This window comes from Paramisgurnus dabryanus, chromosome 9 (genome assembly GCF_030506205.2).
Source record: "Paramisgurnus dabryanus chromosome 9, PD_genome_1.1, whole genome shotgun sequence".
In the NCBI taxonomy this organism is placed as follows: domain Eukaryota; kingdom Metazoa; phylum Chordata; class Actinopteri; order Cypriniformes; family Cobitidae; genus Paramisgurnus; species Paramisgurnus dabryanus.
The window spans coordinates 12,857,517-12,876,317 of record NC_133345.1 but is presented as its reverse complement, the minus strand read 5'-3'; the positions used below and the strand labels follow the sequence as shown (position 1 = coordinate 12,876,317).

The 18,801-nt window shown below is 38.4% G+C and overlaps 1 protein-coding gene across 15 annotated transcripts in view; it reads right to left on the bottom strand.

Moving 5' to 3' along the window:
• LOC135758076 (suppressor of tumorigenicity 7 protein homolog) overlaps window positions 1-18,801 on the bottom strand; it is a 175,472-nt gene that overhangs the window by 61,320 nt on the left and 95,351 nt on the right. For all 15 annotated transcript variants that reach the window (XR_010536412.2, XR_010536413.2, XM_065272921.2 and 12 more), the window contains one exon: window positions 13,389-13,486. Coding sequence is in view for 13 of the 15 variants with exons in the window: in XM_065272921.2 (XP_065128993.1) it covers window positions 13,389-13,486 (98 nt within the window). In the remaining 2 variants the exon portion in view is untranslated. The remainder of the gene's footprint in view (window positions 1-13,388; window positions 13,487-18,801) is intronic.

Here is an 18,801-nt window from a genome sequence, read left to right as displayed (position 1 = left end):
TTCAGTTCTTTACACCGAGTGCCTCCAAAATGGCTGCGCATCCGGGTTGCCGCCCAGAACGTGACGTCGGTGAAAACCCTCTATATCCAAATAGCGCTGTTATTTCCATGAGCCATGATAACAGTATAGAGGATATCAGCGAAGTGACTGCTCTGTGCTCTCTAGCTACCTGGTGGGTGGAGACCTGCGAGTGGGGTGGTGGGCGGGAAAATTCAAACGTAATGTGACGAAACGGCTAGTTACCTCACTTCGGAGCTGAGTTTGAACTTGTGAAATCTGAGACTCAAGGCAGAGGACATTCAGAAACCTGTATCTCACTCAAAACAGCATGGATGGATTTTTTTCCAAGTTTGTATGTGTGTGGAAGCATCAGAGACACAAAATACCACCCCAAAACCCAGAAAAAGTGAGTTTTTCATAATATGGGCACTTTAACCTCAACTCCAATAAGACAGAGATACTTATTATTGAACCGAATCATTACAAACATAATATGTCAGATTTAGGGCTGTCACGTTTGAGAAAAATCTAATTCGAACGGATATGGAATATCATGCAATGTATCTGAATATATAGAATATCTAGGTGCCCGATGTGCGCATAAAAAAAAAACGTATTGGAGATTTAATTTATTAACAGTGACAGTCATAAACAGGGCTGTCTGCATTACTTTTTTTACTTAATGTTTGAAACAGCAGGTTATCAACTTATGAATAACAACGACTCAGAACAGGTGACAACTTAAACAGCAGCAGGAGTAAGGCATAGCCAAGCTCAAACAAAATCCGTGCCCGCAGATCTCGGCGGAAAACTCTGCGGAATTCCGCAGATTTAATGGCCTTCATTGACAAGCACACATACCCCACGCTTGAGCCTGTTTGTGAGAAGAAATCTCATTGACAACAAGCACACATACATATATAAAGTTATATTATGGCGATTTACTACTAATCACCGAACCGGCTTTACAGATGAGACTTTACGGATGAGATTTTTTCACCCAGCTCTAGAACCTAATTCCCACAAAATTACTAAAAGATGAATTCCCAGTAGTGTTAAACCTAATACTAAATATAATTAATTCATCATTAGAACCAGGATACATTCCAACAGCTTTCAAGATGGCAGTTATTAGACCCATCATTAAAAATCTGCATCTCAACCAGAGAGAGTTTAATAATCTTAGATTAACTTCAAATCTCCCTTTCTTTCTAAAATACTAGAAAAAAGTTGTGTATAGTTGCCTTGTCACTTTCTAAGGGAATAATAGTAAGTATGAAAAGTTCCAATCAGGATTTAGGCCCCACCATAGCACAGAGACAGCACTGTTAAGAGTTACAAATGACCTCCTTGAACATCTGGTCATGGTGAAATCTCAATTCTTATATTACTAGATATTACTAGTGCAGCCTTTGACACAAAAGATCACACAATCTTACTTAATAGACTAGAAAACTATGTTGGCATTAGTGGTCAGGCGCTAGCCTGGTTTAGATCATATCTAACCAACCGCTATCACTTTGTTTATGTAAATGAGGAAAAGTCATGTCACTCTCTCTGGTTAAATATGACGTACTGCAGGGATCAATTCTAGGTCCTATCCTTTTCTTGTTATATATGTTACATCTAGGAGACATTATCAGGAAACATAACATAAGTTTTCACTACTTTGCAGATGATACCCAGCTTTACATCTCCTCTCATCCTAGCAAAACCCACCAGTTTTCTAAGCTAACAGGCTATATTAGCAATATCAGCGACTGGATGGCAAATCACTTCCTTATGCTAAAATAATTATTGCGTTACTTAAAAAAATTGAATATTTCAAATAACTTGGATGCCCCAAATATTTAATTTGTTAAAGGACTAAAATGGATACTTAAGAGAAACAACTAATTTTGTGGCAGCATGTGATGATGTGAGGTGCTTTATTAGATCAGAATTAACTACTTGCCACAGAAGTGGAGCAGGCCCGGGGTGGGTAATCGGGAGAACCGGGAGAATTCCCGGTGGGCCGCTTCACTTTTGGGCCGGTCAAGTTTTTTTTTTTTTTTACATTTGTCACGTGAGTCTATCTTCTCTTAAAAGACACTTCACACGTTTCACATTGACACTGCAGCGCGCAGCCTCTGCATGGGTTGTACCATGTGAGGGAGTTTTCCCCTCCCGTCCCATAGAGTTGGTTCGGTCCATAGCACGTCCAAGAAAACTTTTCTCCGGTAGGCTGGGCCGGCCCTACCGTAACAATACGTGTCTGAGAGGAGGAGGGCGTAAAAAACAGGTTGAAGAAAAAATCCATTGGAGGAGGATGCTGCCAAATGTGCCAAACCTACAGATTTATTTTCAAGAGGACAAACAAAAGTGGCAACAGGTAACTTAAAGAGAAATAAGCCTAGTAATGATTTGCAATACCGTTGTCAAACTATTTACAAGCCAAAAACATTTTTTGTTAAAATATTACCCTTTTGGTATACATGGCGATTCATAGACTTTGCAAATATTATGCAAGCAGCTTCTGAGCAGTCCCCCGCTGAAAATGAGGAGGCAATGAATAAACAATATAAATTAAAGTTATTTAACCCTCAGGTTGTGTTCAGAACCCTATAACACATTTTGTTTTCCCAGTCAAAAATGACCAGCCTAAAAAAGCTTATAAATCACTTGTTATGCCATTTACCCAATATTGTATTCAATATTTTTGTTAAATTGTTTTCATTTTTAATTAGGACTTTTATATTTCTATTTGCATTAATAATCGGCCTCATAGCATTAGCAATGCTAATAATTTATCAACCTTTCCTTATGGAATACACTCTAAAAAGGGCTAGGTTATTTATATATTTTATATATTGGACAGAACATGCTCCTGGGTTAAAATTGACCCAGTGCTGGGTTGTTTTAACCCAACTGTTGGGTTATTATAATCCATGGTTGCATAACAACAACCCAACATTGGATTATTTTTAACCCAGCATGGGGTAATTTTTAATTTTTTACCATTTTTTTTACCATTATGGGTAAAAAGTAACCCAGCCTTTTTTAGAGTGTAGAGGAATATTTTTGTTAACTTCTTATCTTAAGTGAAATATTATTTAACTTTTACCTTATTTGTTGAACCATGATATTAATAAAAACTATAGTAAGAGCTGAACTGTTGCTTTATTTATCTAATTTGAAAAAAGTGCTAATTTGGAATAACACTATGGAAAAAGTGGGCCGGTGTTGGGCATGAAACTCCCAGGCTGAAAAGTGGCCCCACTCCGGCCCTGACGTGGAGAGACTTTTTCTTCCTGGGCATAAGTTGTACCTTACACAAACATTCTTGCCTTTCACCTCAACAATGGAACAGTAGTGCTTATTATACTTTGTGTTTGCGACCACTACATTTGAGCTCGTTGTGCTTGCCATCGCCCTGTAGACGGTGTGTTCGGAGTGATTGCTGCGCAATGACCGGGCTGCCTGTCAGTGCTTTTAGATGGGGCACAGCAGCAGCATCCGGTGCTCGTTGAGAAGAGATAATGTGGGTAATGATCTGAGCGCATTAAGCAAAGGGCTGGAAGTTGTGTATAATATCGCTGATAGTGTAAAAAGATGTAAACCATTGCCTGGTATGACTATCCCATCCACTCCAGAACTCTCGTCAGATTGTTCAAGTGGCTGCCGCATCAAGCACAATATCACAGACTGAAAGTGAAAAAAAACCCTGAGCCTAAACTTTCTGTGGCTCAACCAGGACTTTTACCAAGCCCGTTTTTTCTATTAACCAATTCTATTAGCAACAGCACAGTCATATTGTCAATGCATTAACAGCTTATTGTGCCAAAAAACTATGCAAAAACAAGCTCCAGGTTTCGGAAGTTTTAGTGCCTAAAGCAGGGGTCTCAAACTGGCGTTGGGCCATTTCTGAGATGGACATCTTGTTGGAGGGCCGTAGAGCTATTTGAACATAAAAACACAATATTTCTGCATATGTACAGCATTTAAATTCTATTATTAAATGTATCATAATACATAAAAATATAAACAGTGCTTTAAATCTATTTTATACTTTCTTTATAAGAGTAAGTAAATCTTTTCTAAACCTTATCTTAAATTAATAAATATAATAATAATAAATACAAACTTTTTCTATTAAAACCTTGCACTAAACTAACAAATTAAATTCCTGAATACATTTATGAAATATTATAGCCTATAGATTTATTTTGGACTTGAATATGTTCAATCTCTGTAAAAATTATTATTACGGCTCCATGTGTAACTGCATAGCAAGAAATATAATGAGTACTTTATTCACTTATATTGAGATGAGTGAGCTGCATACATAGACTACTGTAGGCTACTTTTATCGTTTGCACGTTTCTCCTCATCTTTCCTCTTTTCATAACCTGGGCATTTGGCTTTTTCCTCATCCGTAGTTTAATATGCGTTGCATTACATCTCCCGCTCGCACTGCTTATGAGGTGTCGCCAATGAAAGCTGTGACATGAACTAACAAACCCCGCGCAGCTTTACTCTGAGTAACAATTGATTAACCCCAAGTTACAGCTCTTTTCTGGAGAACACTCCAAAGTCCCGACCAGATGTGACATGTGAACGGCCCCTTAAAAGTTTACATCAATAATTAAACAAATATAAAACTAAGTAAATGAAAATCTTTCTGCGGGGCAGATTTTTTTTTATTTTTAAAAGCTGACACGGGCCGCATAGAGGGGGAGGGACGGCCGCAGGCCGGGAGTTTGAGACCACTGGCATAAAGCCTTACCGTGTCTTGTCCTCTTTCTTCAAGCAATGCCCAGTGCCACTTGTTTTTTTACTTTCTTCTCCAAAGCAGCTGTATTTTCTTCTGGTTTGATAAACTTCATTCTCCATAGCGTGCGTAGCCTACAAACTAACTGTGTACTGGTTGGTTCACTTTCTGCACAAGACCCCCCCTCCTCTATAGCAATTGGCTAAGGCACCCTAATATCATGCTCCCATTGGCTGTGACCGCCGACTCGTGAATCAAGGTGGTAGGTTGAAGGGGACCAGTTATTATTACCAGTTCGTTAATTCAAATGTAGCCGTTGGGTATGCACGCAATGGAAGTGACGCGCTCGTTTTTCCGTGCTGAAAGTGCCTCTGAGTGTAATTTGCAAATTTTGCCTGAACCGTAGTCCTGACCTGCCCACAAGCCGGAAATCCGGCCCCCGGCCAGAATACTTTAAGCCCTGGAGTTTTAACCAATCTAATGTGGCTACTGATATCCCTTCCCTTATACTGTCACTACAGGGCTGCCAACCACTTTAACAAAATTTCCTGTTGAAGCTAAAGTTAAAAAAATTGTTCTGTCTCCAATAGAACAGAGAGTAGGCCGCCCTAAACGGACTATATCAGCTGCTCCAATTAGAGCCTCTGGAAACCCTCTTAAAAAAACTGAGATGGGAGCTGCCCATGAAATGGGTTGACACCAGCTGAAAAAAATTGCATGCTTGCAGGGCTAGAGCCTTTCAAACTGTTTAAGCCAAACATAATTTTATGGGATAAGATAGAAGCCATTGCAAGGGAATTTTCTGAATGATTATATGCATTATGTTTTGGAATTTCTTCTGTATATTAATATTATGAAACTCTATAACATTTCCACCTTAACATCAAATCGAATTCCATATGCAAAACAGCATGTTGGAAGACAAAGACAGTTAACTTTCCCTCTAAAAGAATGACTGGGTCATACACATCTTTAAGGTGTGACTTATTCACAGTTTAAAGACCCCTCTGCCTAAGAACACAGCCCGAGATCTGAGTTCTTATGGGAGTTTGAGTCTGAGTTCTTAGCTGAATTTTGTGTGTGGAGCACACAAATCTCTTAAGTTTTTCTTTCTGGATACATTTGAGTCCTTTTAGGACTTCCATCAGGATAAGGATGCGAAACTAGACGTTTCCAACGTACCTCTAAGTTTGTGCCAGGCCTAGGGGGTTCGGCGGGGGAATTCCGACCTGCACCAGATGTTCAGTTAAGCCCGAGCTACATCTCGCCACCTCAACATCGTACGATTGCGAGATCAAACTCCTCCCAGGTACTTTTCTGCCTAAGTGTCGTGTTTATTCCCTATCTGGTCCTGAAAGAGAGGCTATGGATAAATACCTTAACGAGGCGCTTAGTGCCGGTCTCATTCGCAACTCCACCTCCCCAGTTGGGGCAGGGTTTTTCTTTGTTAATGTAGTGGGTTGGTATGATGGGTGACGTCATTATAGACCTTTCTATGTAAGTTCCGCCTGCATATGATAAAAGGCGCATCAGATGACGTAGCAATTGTGTGCACCTGGCTGCTTGGCGTGCTGCTACATACAACCGCTTCTTACAACTGTTCTTCTGTTGGGTGACTAATATCGTGTATGCCACCGATTTGTCCTGGATGTCGTGCATTGTGTGTGTCTGGGTAGGTTTTTATCTCTTATGTATATGACATGTGTTTATGTAATGTAATGTAATGCGCGTTTGTTTACGTGCAGATATAGACTCTGTAAAGCAGCAGCGCGTTGGTGATACGGTGCTGTTGGGCTATAAGCGCTGTATCGTGCATTTTCTTTCTACTAATCTATTGCATGCGAGGCTTGGACGATGTTTTAGGTAGGTGGCATGCATGATGTTAAGTGTGTTTGGAAGAGCTGGCGAGTGATCCAATAAGAGCCTGTAAGAATTTACTCCGCTATTCAGTTGATGTGTGTAATATGATACCTTTGTTAATAGCGAGAGCGGAGGAAATAACGAGGGTGACAACAAGACGCTGTAAGCTTCGGCAAATTACTGTTACGACGCTACCTTTCCAATGTAATGGATGGAAACTAAGGTAATTTAATGCTGCCATGTTTTTATAATTATTTTTGTATGGAAGTGTTTATATAATAAAAATATATTTTAAATGCAGTGTATTAATAACTTGAAAGTGTGTAACCGTGAGTAACCTGTTCATTAGTATTAATCATGTGAAATTGTGTGACAAAGTAACTTGTGTATCAATATTAATCATGTGAAATTGTGTGACAGAGTAACTTGTGTATCAATATTAATCATGTGAAATTGTGTTTGACAGAGCTAATTCACTTGCCAGCTTGTAACGAAATGACCACTGTTTTTCCCAGTATTAAAGTGTTTGGATTGATTGTATTTCTTTTCTTTTACTTTGTATTTTGATGTGATTGTAGTTTTGTTTGTTTCTTTCTTTGTTTTTTTTTTCTTTGTCTGCCTGGTTAACGGGCCAGCGTATTATATCACTCCGGCCTCTAGAGGGTGGTGTGTGTGTGTGTGTAGTGATAAATACCTGCGTGGATTTACTTGTGAGCACTGAGAGTGGGTTGCATTTCTGATAGATGTGATTTATAATTACACTGCTGAGAGTGACTAAATTGTATTCAGAGACTTGCCATCAATGACTAGGCCCGTTATTCCGGTTGCAGCCATTTTGAGTGTTTTTGTGTAATGTTCTGTTCAATTTTTTTGTTTTGTTGATTTACTGCCAAACACTTCTATTGTGAACAGTATACTTGCTGTTTTATTTTTTCTAATAAAAGAAACCGTGTATTGTTATACTGTGTAATTGTTCATTAAATTGAACCCCTGGCGCGGGCATAGTGGCCTTCTGAATATCTGGACGAACAGTCCTTTTGGTAACATTAAGAAGAAAGACGGCTCTCTTCGTCCGTGTATTAATTACAGAGGCTAAATAACATTATTGTTAAAAATAAGTACCCCTTGCAATTAATGTCTACAGCCTTTGAATTATTACAACGAGCTTGTGTGTTTACCAAGTTAGATCTTTGCGACACTTATCACTTGGTTCGTATTTAGGAGGGCAATGAGTGGAAGACAGCATTTAATACTCCCTCGGGACGCTATGAATATCCTGTTCTACTGTTCGGCCTTTCAAACTCACGGCTGTCTTCCAGACTATGGTTAATGACGTGTTGTTAGACATGATTAACAAGTTTGTCTTTGTGTATCTCGATGATATACTCATCTTTTCTCCCTCCAAGCAGATACACACCCAACATGTTCGCCTAGTTTCACAACCTCTTTTGGAGAGTCAGTTATTGGTTAAGGCGGAAAAGTGCGATTTCCACAAGGAGTCGGTTTCATTTCTGGGTTTTGTTATCGCTGCTGGGGAGATTCGTCCCGACCTCGCTGAAGTCAATGCGGTTGCAAAGTGGCCAGCACCCGACACTTGTCAGGAGTTACAGCGATTTCTGGGTTTCGCTAATTTTTACCGGCATTTCATCAAAATTTTGGCTAAACCTCTTATAGCTCTTACTTCCACGAAAGCGTGTTTCCGCTGGAATAAAGAAGCTCAGAAAGCCTTTGATGAGATAAAAGTCCCGTTTCATCTCTGCTCCTGTTCTCTCTATTCCTGATCCGGCTTACCAATTTATAGTGGAAGTAGATGCTTCTGATGTCGGGGTAGGTGACGTTTTGTCACAGCCGTCACCCGTTGACGGGTAAGTGCACCCGTGAGCTTTTTCCCATAGGTTAAAGCCAGCGGAGTGAAATTACGACACAGGTAATCGGGAGCTGCTGGTGGTTAGACCCGCTTTGGGTGAGTGGCATCACTGTTTAGAGGGAGCCTCGGAGCCCTTCCTGGTCTGGACGGATCATACAAATTTTTAATACATCCGTTCGGCCAGGAGATTAACATCCAGACAGGCTCACTTCACTCTTTCGTAGCAACCAGGCTCGAAGAAAGTTAAACCTGATGCTCTCTCCCATCTGTTCAATGGCTCTGAACCCAAACGGACCGAAACCAGGTTAACCAGGCTCAGGTTCTGGTTAACCATGTTTTTCGTTTACACAGCCTGACGTGGTTTCAGACAGGGGACCTCAGTTCATCTCTCGTTTTTGGCAGGAGTTTTGCAGACAGGACGGCACTACTGCCAGCTTGTCTTCTGGGTATCATCCGCAGACCAATGGGCAATGTGAACGGGCTAACCAGGATCTTTGTCGTATTCTCCGCTGTCTGTCGTCATGCTATTCTTATTCCTGGTGCTAACAGCTTCCCTGGGTCGAGTATTCGCATAAATCTCTTCCTGTTTCCTCAACCAATATGTCTCCTTTTGAATTATCTATCAGTTTTCAGCCTCCCCTGTTCCCATAACAAGAACCCGATGCAGGGGTTCTGTTTGCTCTAGCTTTTGTCCAAAGGTGCAAACGCACCTTGGAGGCTTTCCTCCAAGGATCTGCCTCACCGTCATCTAGTAAGCTGGCTCTGCGATTCATTGGGCCATACAGTATTGTTAAGGTCGTCAGCCCGGTGACAGTTAAGCTTAAGTTACCTCCTTCTCTTGGTCGGGTTCACCCCACTTTTCATGTATCCAGAGTTAAACCAGTGATTTTTGCTCATAATAATCCCTCATCTCTGCCCCTAAAGCCCCCGTCCCGCATATAGTGGATGGTGCTCCTGCCTATAAATAAGAAAAATAAGCCTATTTATTTCAATTTTTACCCATTTAGTGTTTATAAGTGCCAGTGCCAACAATTTAATTTATTAATACGCATAACAGGTTACATGTTGTAATCTAGCCCTAACATCAAAGTAAATATCTGGTTTATGTCTACACTCTAAAAAAAGGTTCCTTGAGGTTCTATATAGAACCATGGGGTTCTTTACTTGGCCAAAAGAACCTTTTACCAAAAAAAGGGTTCCATATAGAGCCCTTGGAGGGCAAAGAACCTATTTTATTAAAATGGTTCTATAATTCACGTTTGTGACTGAAGTGTAAACTAAAGATTACACAATAATTACAGACCTACACAACTCATTTACAAACCTACACAACTCATTCACAAACCTTTATGTGTCAATAGGCTGTGGTCAAATAAAGAGAGAGTCAACAAATAGGCTATTCGTTGTATGATTTATTTCCTGTGAGCTTTTTTATGCAAGTTTGTACATTAGCATGAAACTTACAGTGCAGTTTGCATTTTTGGTGAATAACCAGGTGTTTTCTTTATTTTGTACATTCTATATTGTCAATGTTTAATTTAACCTGAAGGGGCATTAAAAACAAATAATCGCAAAAGTGCCCTCTGGTGGCGTATATAAGCGTTGCACCATAAGCAAAGACAAGCCTCGAGACGTGACAGTTTTTTTTTTCAAACTGAGGATTTCGGACTCCGGACCGGCATTTCAGCTTGTTGGTACCCTGAGGTAAGTAAACTTTCTACATTTTTGAAACGATATTACTGAAATATTAAGTATAATTAGTTAATATTTATTTTGTTAGAGGTCTTGTGCTAAATAGTGATACTAGAAGCTACATTTATAATATTTACCTCAGTTAAAAAATACAGCTGGTAACGTTAAAGCACTGACGGGCTTCGTCAAACGTCAGTTATAAAAGCTCTGTTAAATACATTTTGTTCCGGGTTTTATTTTATTTATTTATTTATTTATTTATTATTTATTAAATTTTTTTTTTGCAAACAGAAAAATACAATATTTACAGATGAGAAAAAAAATACAAGTACAAAGACCAACAAAACATACATAACATAACAGCCAGTGTGTGTGTGTGAAGGGGTTCTTTTTTAGGCTATACTCTCTTGCAATTGAATGTGAATACGTTTACTACTTAAAAACATCAAATGGCACTTTCCATTGCATAGTTTGGTTTGGCGTGGTTAGCTTTTCCATCGAGTTTAGTTTCACTTCGCAGTGGGAGGGATTATAGGTGTGTCGTTATATTTGCCTACTGCTTTGACAACCTACAAGTGAGAGCGTCGTTGTACATTCATTTATTTCTCAGTCTGCCACAAAATTAAAATTGGTCACCACAACTAGATGTTTGCACATAGCGTTTATCACTACCTCTGTGTCACATGACAGTTTAAGTCTGCCTGTGTTGGGCATTGATTATGCCTGTGCTGGTATTGGTAAACCACACAGTTGATATACTATATTTAGAAAGTATATTCTTGTGATTTACTGTCTAAACGGCTATTTAGGGCCTTTTATGTACTTTTAGTTTATTTATTTTAGTTTTAAATGTATTTATTTATTTTATTATTTACCTTCTTTTCCCATTATGTTTATGTATTTATTTACTCCTTATTTTGCTCGATTGTTGTTGTTTTTCTTACCTCTTTTTTTGTGTTTTAATGCTCTGTTCATATAAAAGTTAAATAAAAACAAAGTTAAAAAAGAACAGTAACACCAAGGCCTACAGAGCTTAAAGACAATTGCTGCAAGGCACAGATCTGGGGAAATCTACAATATGCACTGCACTGCTCCACTGAAGGTCCCTGGGAGCACAGTGACCTCCATAATTCCCCAAGTCGAAGTGGCCTATCCAAAGCCCAGTTTTGAACCGTTTCAACCAACTCTGGAGAGACCTGAACATGGCTGTCCAACTTTTTTAAGTTCAACTTTATTCATTTCCTGAAGGACATTTTGTTGCAACATACACGCATATCACATAGGACATGAGACAACACATACAATACATTATATTTAAAAATATAAGAGGGGACAAATGTCGGTTTAGTATGAACTGTTTGAAACGTGAAACCGATAACCTGGGCTTTAGAAGGGTTAACTTTTTAACACAGGGTTAACTTTTTCATATCAACCAGGCTGGACATTATCCCACTAATTACATGGCTAGTTGGTATAAGAGTAAATATATAGATACAAAAATTTTATTAATCTTTTATTAGCAAACTTTTAAGAAATACCAACCATCTGTGAGGTAAAGGCATTGACTCATGGGTGTAAGTCAAGATGTGTAAAAACAAGTTACATTCGGATTAATCATAATATATATTAATTATGCATATTTATACTGTATTATTTTGTAGTTTAAACTATGCCTGTTAAGAGGACCTTCTGGCAGTACCTGGGTGAGGCTGTATTACTAGTTTCAGGCAGTTGTTATCTCAGAACAAAACTTGGATGTCACAACTGGCCAATCAGAACAAAACATTTAAGAGTGCCATGTACTACTACTATGCCCCCCCCAATGAAACATTCTGTATTTTCTGGCGTGGACCCTACTGGGTCACAATTCTCTCACGACAATTCTTGTTTTTCACATTTACTGAGTTAAACCAACACAAAAGTGAAACACACATTTCCTGATTAAAATAATTAGAATCAAACCTAAATACAAAAGATTAAAATCCTGTGACAAAATTGCATCTGAACCGAATCCATTCAAGCTAATTCTGTTGTTTGTTTTCTTACGATCTTGACTTTTAATTAAATGCATCCCCTCCCAAACAAAACCTAAATACCATTTTTAATTTTGACTCAAGGTCTTTCTTATAGGCTGCTTTAGCTCTCTTAATTTCACTTTTTTTTGCCTCAGCTATGTTCCTCTCTTTAAAAGCTCCATTTCTTTTTGATAGAAGGATCTTGAGTGATTTTGTAATCAATGGTTTACTGTTTGAAAATATCCAAAATGACATCTGGGGTATTAACATATCTTCATATAACTACAAATTACATCAGTTACTTCATCAGCGTCCAAATTAGTGTCCATAAAAAAACTTAGCAATAGTTTTTTTTCCCAGTGAAGACTGCACATTTACCAAAACAAATGATGAAAAGGGGATTTTAGAAAGACTTCTGATTTTTCAGTCTCTGAAAAAATAAAAAAATTTCTTCTCTTCCGAATTTTAAATGTTTAATAATTTTCTCTGGAGCCGGTTTGTGTTCGCTTAAAAGGCGAATAAATTGCCAGATCTCTTTGGGGCTTTTATATCATTGTAAAATAAACTCCCAGGAGTATTAAATTCTTGACAAATCATGATTGATTGATTGATTGAATTGATTGATTGATTGATTGATTGATTGATTGATTGATTGAATGAATGAATGAATGATTGATTGATTGATTGATTGATTGATTGATTGATTGATTGAATTTATTTAATTGTATCGACCACAATGTCTTACACAAAAACACAAAAAGACATCAAATACAATTGAGGAAAAAAACACAATAAAGTCCAAGACTTATTTCCATTGTGGTCCTCAATCATGAGATGTTTCAAACAAACACAAGCTCAGGTGGATCAGGGTCAGTAACCGCAGTAGACTGGGCTAGCAGACCAATCAGAGTTGATTGAGCAAGTATACCTGGGGGGCTTTAAAGAGACATGAGCTAATGCAGAACTCCTGAGACAAAAGCTAAAAAACATCTGCAAAAATGTTTTTTTGTTATAAAAATGGGTTTTAGAAATCACGTAAACACTAATAAGGAGGAACGTTTTCTATAAGCATAGTAGGTGCTCTTTTAAATAAATGAAAAAAAAAACAAGTCAAGTGACTAATATATAAATAAACATTATGTAATAATAAAGAAAATGACTAATACTCTGTGTGTGACTGTGTAGAAATCCAAAGTTAACTCACATCTCGCATCATTTTCACTGCTTCTCGTGTGCGTCCAAGCTTTCTGGAGCACATTGCAAGTCTTCTCTTGATGTAAACTAACACATTAGTGTCCCGTCCTATAGAAAAAAGTCAAAGTGAATATCAAACTTAGTCTCCTAAGATACTTTTGAAACACAACAGTTTTTATCGATAAGTCTATTTTCACAATCTTAGACTATTATGAGGTTGTACGGTATAATGAAAGACAGATCAATAAAAGGTTGAATATAGAACGAGACTTCTGTCCTAAACTCGTGAACTGATATACAAATGCACATTTTTAAATGACAAATAATACCACAAAGTGTTGATGATGACGACTTTTATTCATTTGTCCACAGTCCAAGTCTAGTTATTACCATGCTGTCTGAAATAGAAAGAGATATACCCTTTAATTATTCGCTCTTCCGCATTTTGTCAACCGACTTCCGCTAACATGGCACGGCGCATCCAGTAGTTAATTTAGTAGTTAGAAGATTTTTTGTGGTTCACTATAACTTTAGCGAAATGACAAATAACGCTAATGCTATAAATGTTTTAAATTGAGAGCACGGAGAAAACTTAATACGACACTCGTATAGTCTCATATTGTCCCATCAAACGTTACATGTGTATTGTAGACGATATGAAGCGCCCGCGGCAACTTAACTATGGGACATATTTAATTACCTTGTCCTGTCAGGAGGAGTTGATGGAGAAGCATGAAAATAAAGTACTGATGCCTACCAATATTTAAATAGTGGGGCATGTACTGTTACATAGTGAAAATGAATTTGTATCTTTTAAAACAAATGTGCACCCCAGCCAGTCCAATAACTCACCAATTCATTTGTAATATACCAGAAGAAGACTTATTCCTTGAAATCAGCAGACTTAAATCCTTTTAAGGGGAATCAACAGAGCTCACATATGGTTTAAGAAATTCCTGACAGATAACATCTGATCCCATTGTAAAGGTTTAATAACATGACAGGTAACATCTGGTCATATGTAAATGTTTAATATAACTGCATGACAGGTAACATTTGATCACATTTTGATCACGTTGTTATGTTATAACAACACACTTTGTGACTAGTGTAGGATTACAAATTTATAAAATGTTATATCTAGGTTCCAATGTAATAGCATATAAACTGAAAAAGTGATGTACATTGTGTTTTACATCTTGAGGTAGAGATTATGACATTCTACAATCAAGTCAGGCAGCCCAGGTGGCTAAGACATTAACCTTTTGTCTTTATGCTCTTCCTGATCATTGGAAAGGATATCAAGATAAAGATGATTGCTAAGCTCAAGGCACAACTGTGCCTTTGTCTCTATGCATTTGAAGGTATGGGCGATACTGTTAGGATGATTGGATTAGCACCTATGCATTTGAATGACACTGTTATGCTGATGAGATCAGGGCTGAAGCAATTCCTGGTATCGGGCTGATTCCTTGACTGAATTTACATGCTTTGTTTAAAGTTGAGTGCTTTGTATTCCATTTAGGGGACTGCCCCCTAAAATGTGTATAAATGCAACGTAGAGCTACTGTAAGTCAGACTTGGTTACTGCAGCGCCCCAAGCTCTATGCTCTGATTTGAAGATCGCTTTCTGCAATAAAGACTACTGCTCGAGGGAATCCAAGTCTCCTGGTCTTCGCTTAAAAGGTTTACAACACTAGTTAAGGACAACATATTTAATGTGTTGTCATTAACTAGACATATCTCTGTGTTATTGTTGGAACAACACGTTTTTGTGTTTTGTGCTTAACACATCTTGTGTTGTCCCTTTTATTTATTTAAAATCAAAATCAAAATAAATAAATACATAATGTGTCAGGATAACACAAAACAATGTGTAAAAATGAACACATCCTTTCTTAGAGCAGTGGTTCTTCAATTCTCAAAGGTCTCTCTATTACGCGGGTAATAATTTTGAGGTATCGCGGGACAGTCTGAAAAATAAATGTTTTTTTTCTGATTATAATGTGTTTTTAATATGATACATAAACATAACAAATAAATATGTTGTGCTTTTTAAAGACAGAACCAATTCGTTTGAAATAATATAATATTAAGTAATATTTTGCGTCCATTAAATCACAATGCGGCGACTTGCTTTAAAGTTATCACCACAACAAGCCAAAGTTACTGTACTGCTAATGCTCTAGAGGCTTCTTATAAGGTGGCCAAAAACACACACACAAATCGTGGAAACCCTTATAAAGCCTGCTACTGAGACTATGTGTCGGGCCATGCATGGTGAAAAAATAGCAAGTGAGTTTATGACTATCCCATTGTCAAATGACACAGTAGCTTGCCGCGTACATGATATGGCAAAAGACATAAAGAGTCAAGTGGGTGACAGAATACATGGGAAAAGTATGCACTACAGGTCAAGGAATCAACCGATGTGTCTAATTCTGCTCATTTGCTGGCATTCATCAGATACACATTTGACAAAAAATCCACAAGGATATGCTCTTCTGCTCAGCGATGGAGTGGACTTGTACAGGCAGTGACATTTTCACCAAGCTGGACAACAATTTAAGAGAGAGCGACTTTTATGGGATAATTGTGTTGGTGCATGTACTGATGGTGCAGGTGCAATGGTAGGTAAAAACACGTTAAAGGCACTTAAAGGCACACCGTGGACCTTTTTGGCCACTAGGGGCGCTAGACATGTATTTTTCATGCTTAGCGCCCCTAGAGGCCACAAGCCCCGAAGCACTGTTCCAAAGGAAAAGAACTGGCCAACCTTAAAACTTAAAACTAAACTAAACCTTTAAAAACTAAACGATCAACATTTTGAGGCATCAGAGATAAACGCAGTCATGTTACAACTTTCTGATGAGGAACTTGTGGCAGAAGCCATTTCTCAATCTGAAGGTTGCAGCCTCCGGATGTCGTATTTCTAAGCTGCATACGTCATCACGACTGTCTTATTTCAGAATATTAACAATTATAAAGTTGACTATTATACTTAGTTAATCGTAAATTGTTGCAGTATGCTTATGATTTGCGAATGTAATGCTCAGTTTACCTTAATAAACCAGGCTTGATTACGTATGCAGCCTGCATACAGTATTTGACCTCCGGAGGCTGCAGCCTTCCAATTTAGAAACGACCAGAAGTATTTCCTTGCCTGCATACAGTATTTGACCTCCGGAGGCTGCAGCCTTCCAATTTAGAAACGACCAGAAGTATTTCCTTCGAAAAAAAAAATTGCTGCATCGTCCCTCTCTCCCTCACCACCAGGATTTTCCACAATGGTGCTCGTTTTTCCTCTCTTTTGTGTGAAAATTATCGCTCCAAATCCAAGTAAACCGATGTGTTTAGGTCTGCCGCTTTGTAATACGAGTAACAGCGGAACGCAGCAAATAAGGAAGAGAGAAACGCTCGGATCTGATTGGTGAATGAATAGGGATTGGTGAATGAATAGGGTTTGGTTTTACACTGTGTGAGTTTGAGCAAGTTTGACTGCTATAGCATCCTGGATTGTAATGTAAATACCATAGACAGTAAAAGAAAGGTAAATACGTGAACACGTGAATGCAGCATCTGAATAAAGGGAACTATATGCCAGATTTTATAAAGAAGATCGCATTTATGTACGAATCAAGATCGTGAGTTTATATAAAAAAATTGCCTTAAAGGGGAATCGAACCCAGGTCATCCCGTGTCATAGGTCCATGACACCAACACAGTGCCACAGAGTCACATAAAAGAAGTTGCTCTCTACACTCCTTAAGTAGCCTCAAGCAAAATTCACGTCAAAAAAATTGTCAAAAAAAAAAAAGTTTTTTTGTGCTCTGGTTACTACCCGAAACCCTAAGTTTTAAAGTATGAGTAAAAGCGATACAGACCCAGTCAGGCTATGGTAGACATGTCATTCAACCTATTTAAAGTCGATATACTATCACAAAGGTCTTGAAAATTGATTATGAAGGTTGACAAATTACATGGTGTCGCTTTAACTTAAGGCACATTTTAGAAGTGGCTCCTAGTAGAATAGAGCACTTGATTCTGATCTTCACAGTGTTTTCAATTGTGCAATAAAAATTGTAATTCACATAAAATCTTGTCCAGTAAACAGTAGACTGCTAGCCACTCTTTTCAATGAGATGGACTCCCAACACGAAGCATTGCTTTTTCCTACTGATGTGTGATGGTTATCGCAAGGAAAGTCACTTTTAGCGAAAGTCAGAAGGAAAATCAGCTTTATGAACTGTGTGAAGAAATGTACTTATTGCTGAAAGAATCAAAACCAGAACTTGCCCACTACCTGAGAGACCCAGACTGGTTGTCAAAACTTGCTTACTTGGCCTGTATAAAATTTAGGGCACACCTTAAATATACGTGTCATTAGTTGTTTCCTTATCTTTAATTGTAAGTCGCTTTGGACACAAGCATCTGCTAAATGCCTAAATGCCATTTTGCAGATTTGATGAAAATTTAAGAATAGGAAGTTAATAAACAAAGAATCATACAACTCACTCGCCTAATTCTAGCCATAAGATATAAACATACAATACATTATATACAGATAGCATATTGTGATGAGATGATTGGCATGGCAATATACATACTAGTATCCTTTACACGTTTTCCTATAGACCTTTATTCTCATCTATAATGTTTTTGGTGTTAACGTAGGCTAGAAGTTCTCCTTCTCTCACTATCGCTCATCTCTCTGCAATCAATGTCTAATTAAGCCCGCGTGGGCGTGTCTTTTTGCGGTTCGAACGTGAGATATCTTCACATGGGGCGGCATAGACCCGCGGAGCGCATGGTGAAAAAAAACGACTGACCCGTCATGCCAATGAGCGCAGGGTCGCCAACTCTCACGCATTCAGCGTGACACTCACACTATTGACCCCATTCTCACGCCACGCATCTATTTTCTCACGTAGGCTTGTGCCCAACATTAAGATCCCCATTGAATGTAATAAAAGTCATAAAATAATTGCCTAATATGCCTAGCTGTAAATAGTTTAAAACTCCTATCTTTATCTGGCGTGCCTCAATCAGCATATGAAAGCGCTTGTCAAAGTTATGCCGCTTTCCAGAGTGAGTGTGTGGCTGCGCTTGAAAGAACAACAACACGATGTAAGTAGTTTAACCGGTGCTCGCAGTTCTGACACGTTTATATTTTTACGTACCTTCACTTTCTTTTGCGTGCCACCACTTCTCATGTTGTTTGCTGTATAAAGTGGGGCGTTTCGCTTTATGTGGCGCTGCGCAGACAGTTAGGCAGCTAGTACATCAGAATACCCCGAGAGCAAGTCGAAATGTTACAAAATGGTACCTTTGCTCTCGCAGTACTCTGATGTCATATGCCGATCAGTCAGTGGCGCACCATATAAAGTCAAACACACAAAGCGTCAAGGTCTGGAGGAAAAGCA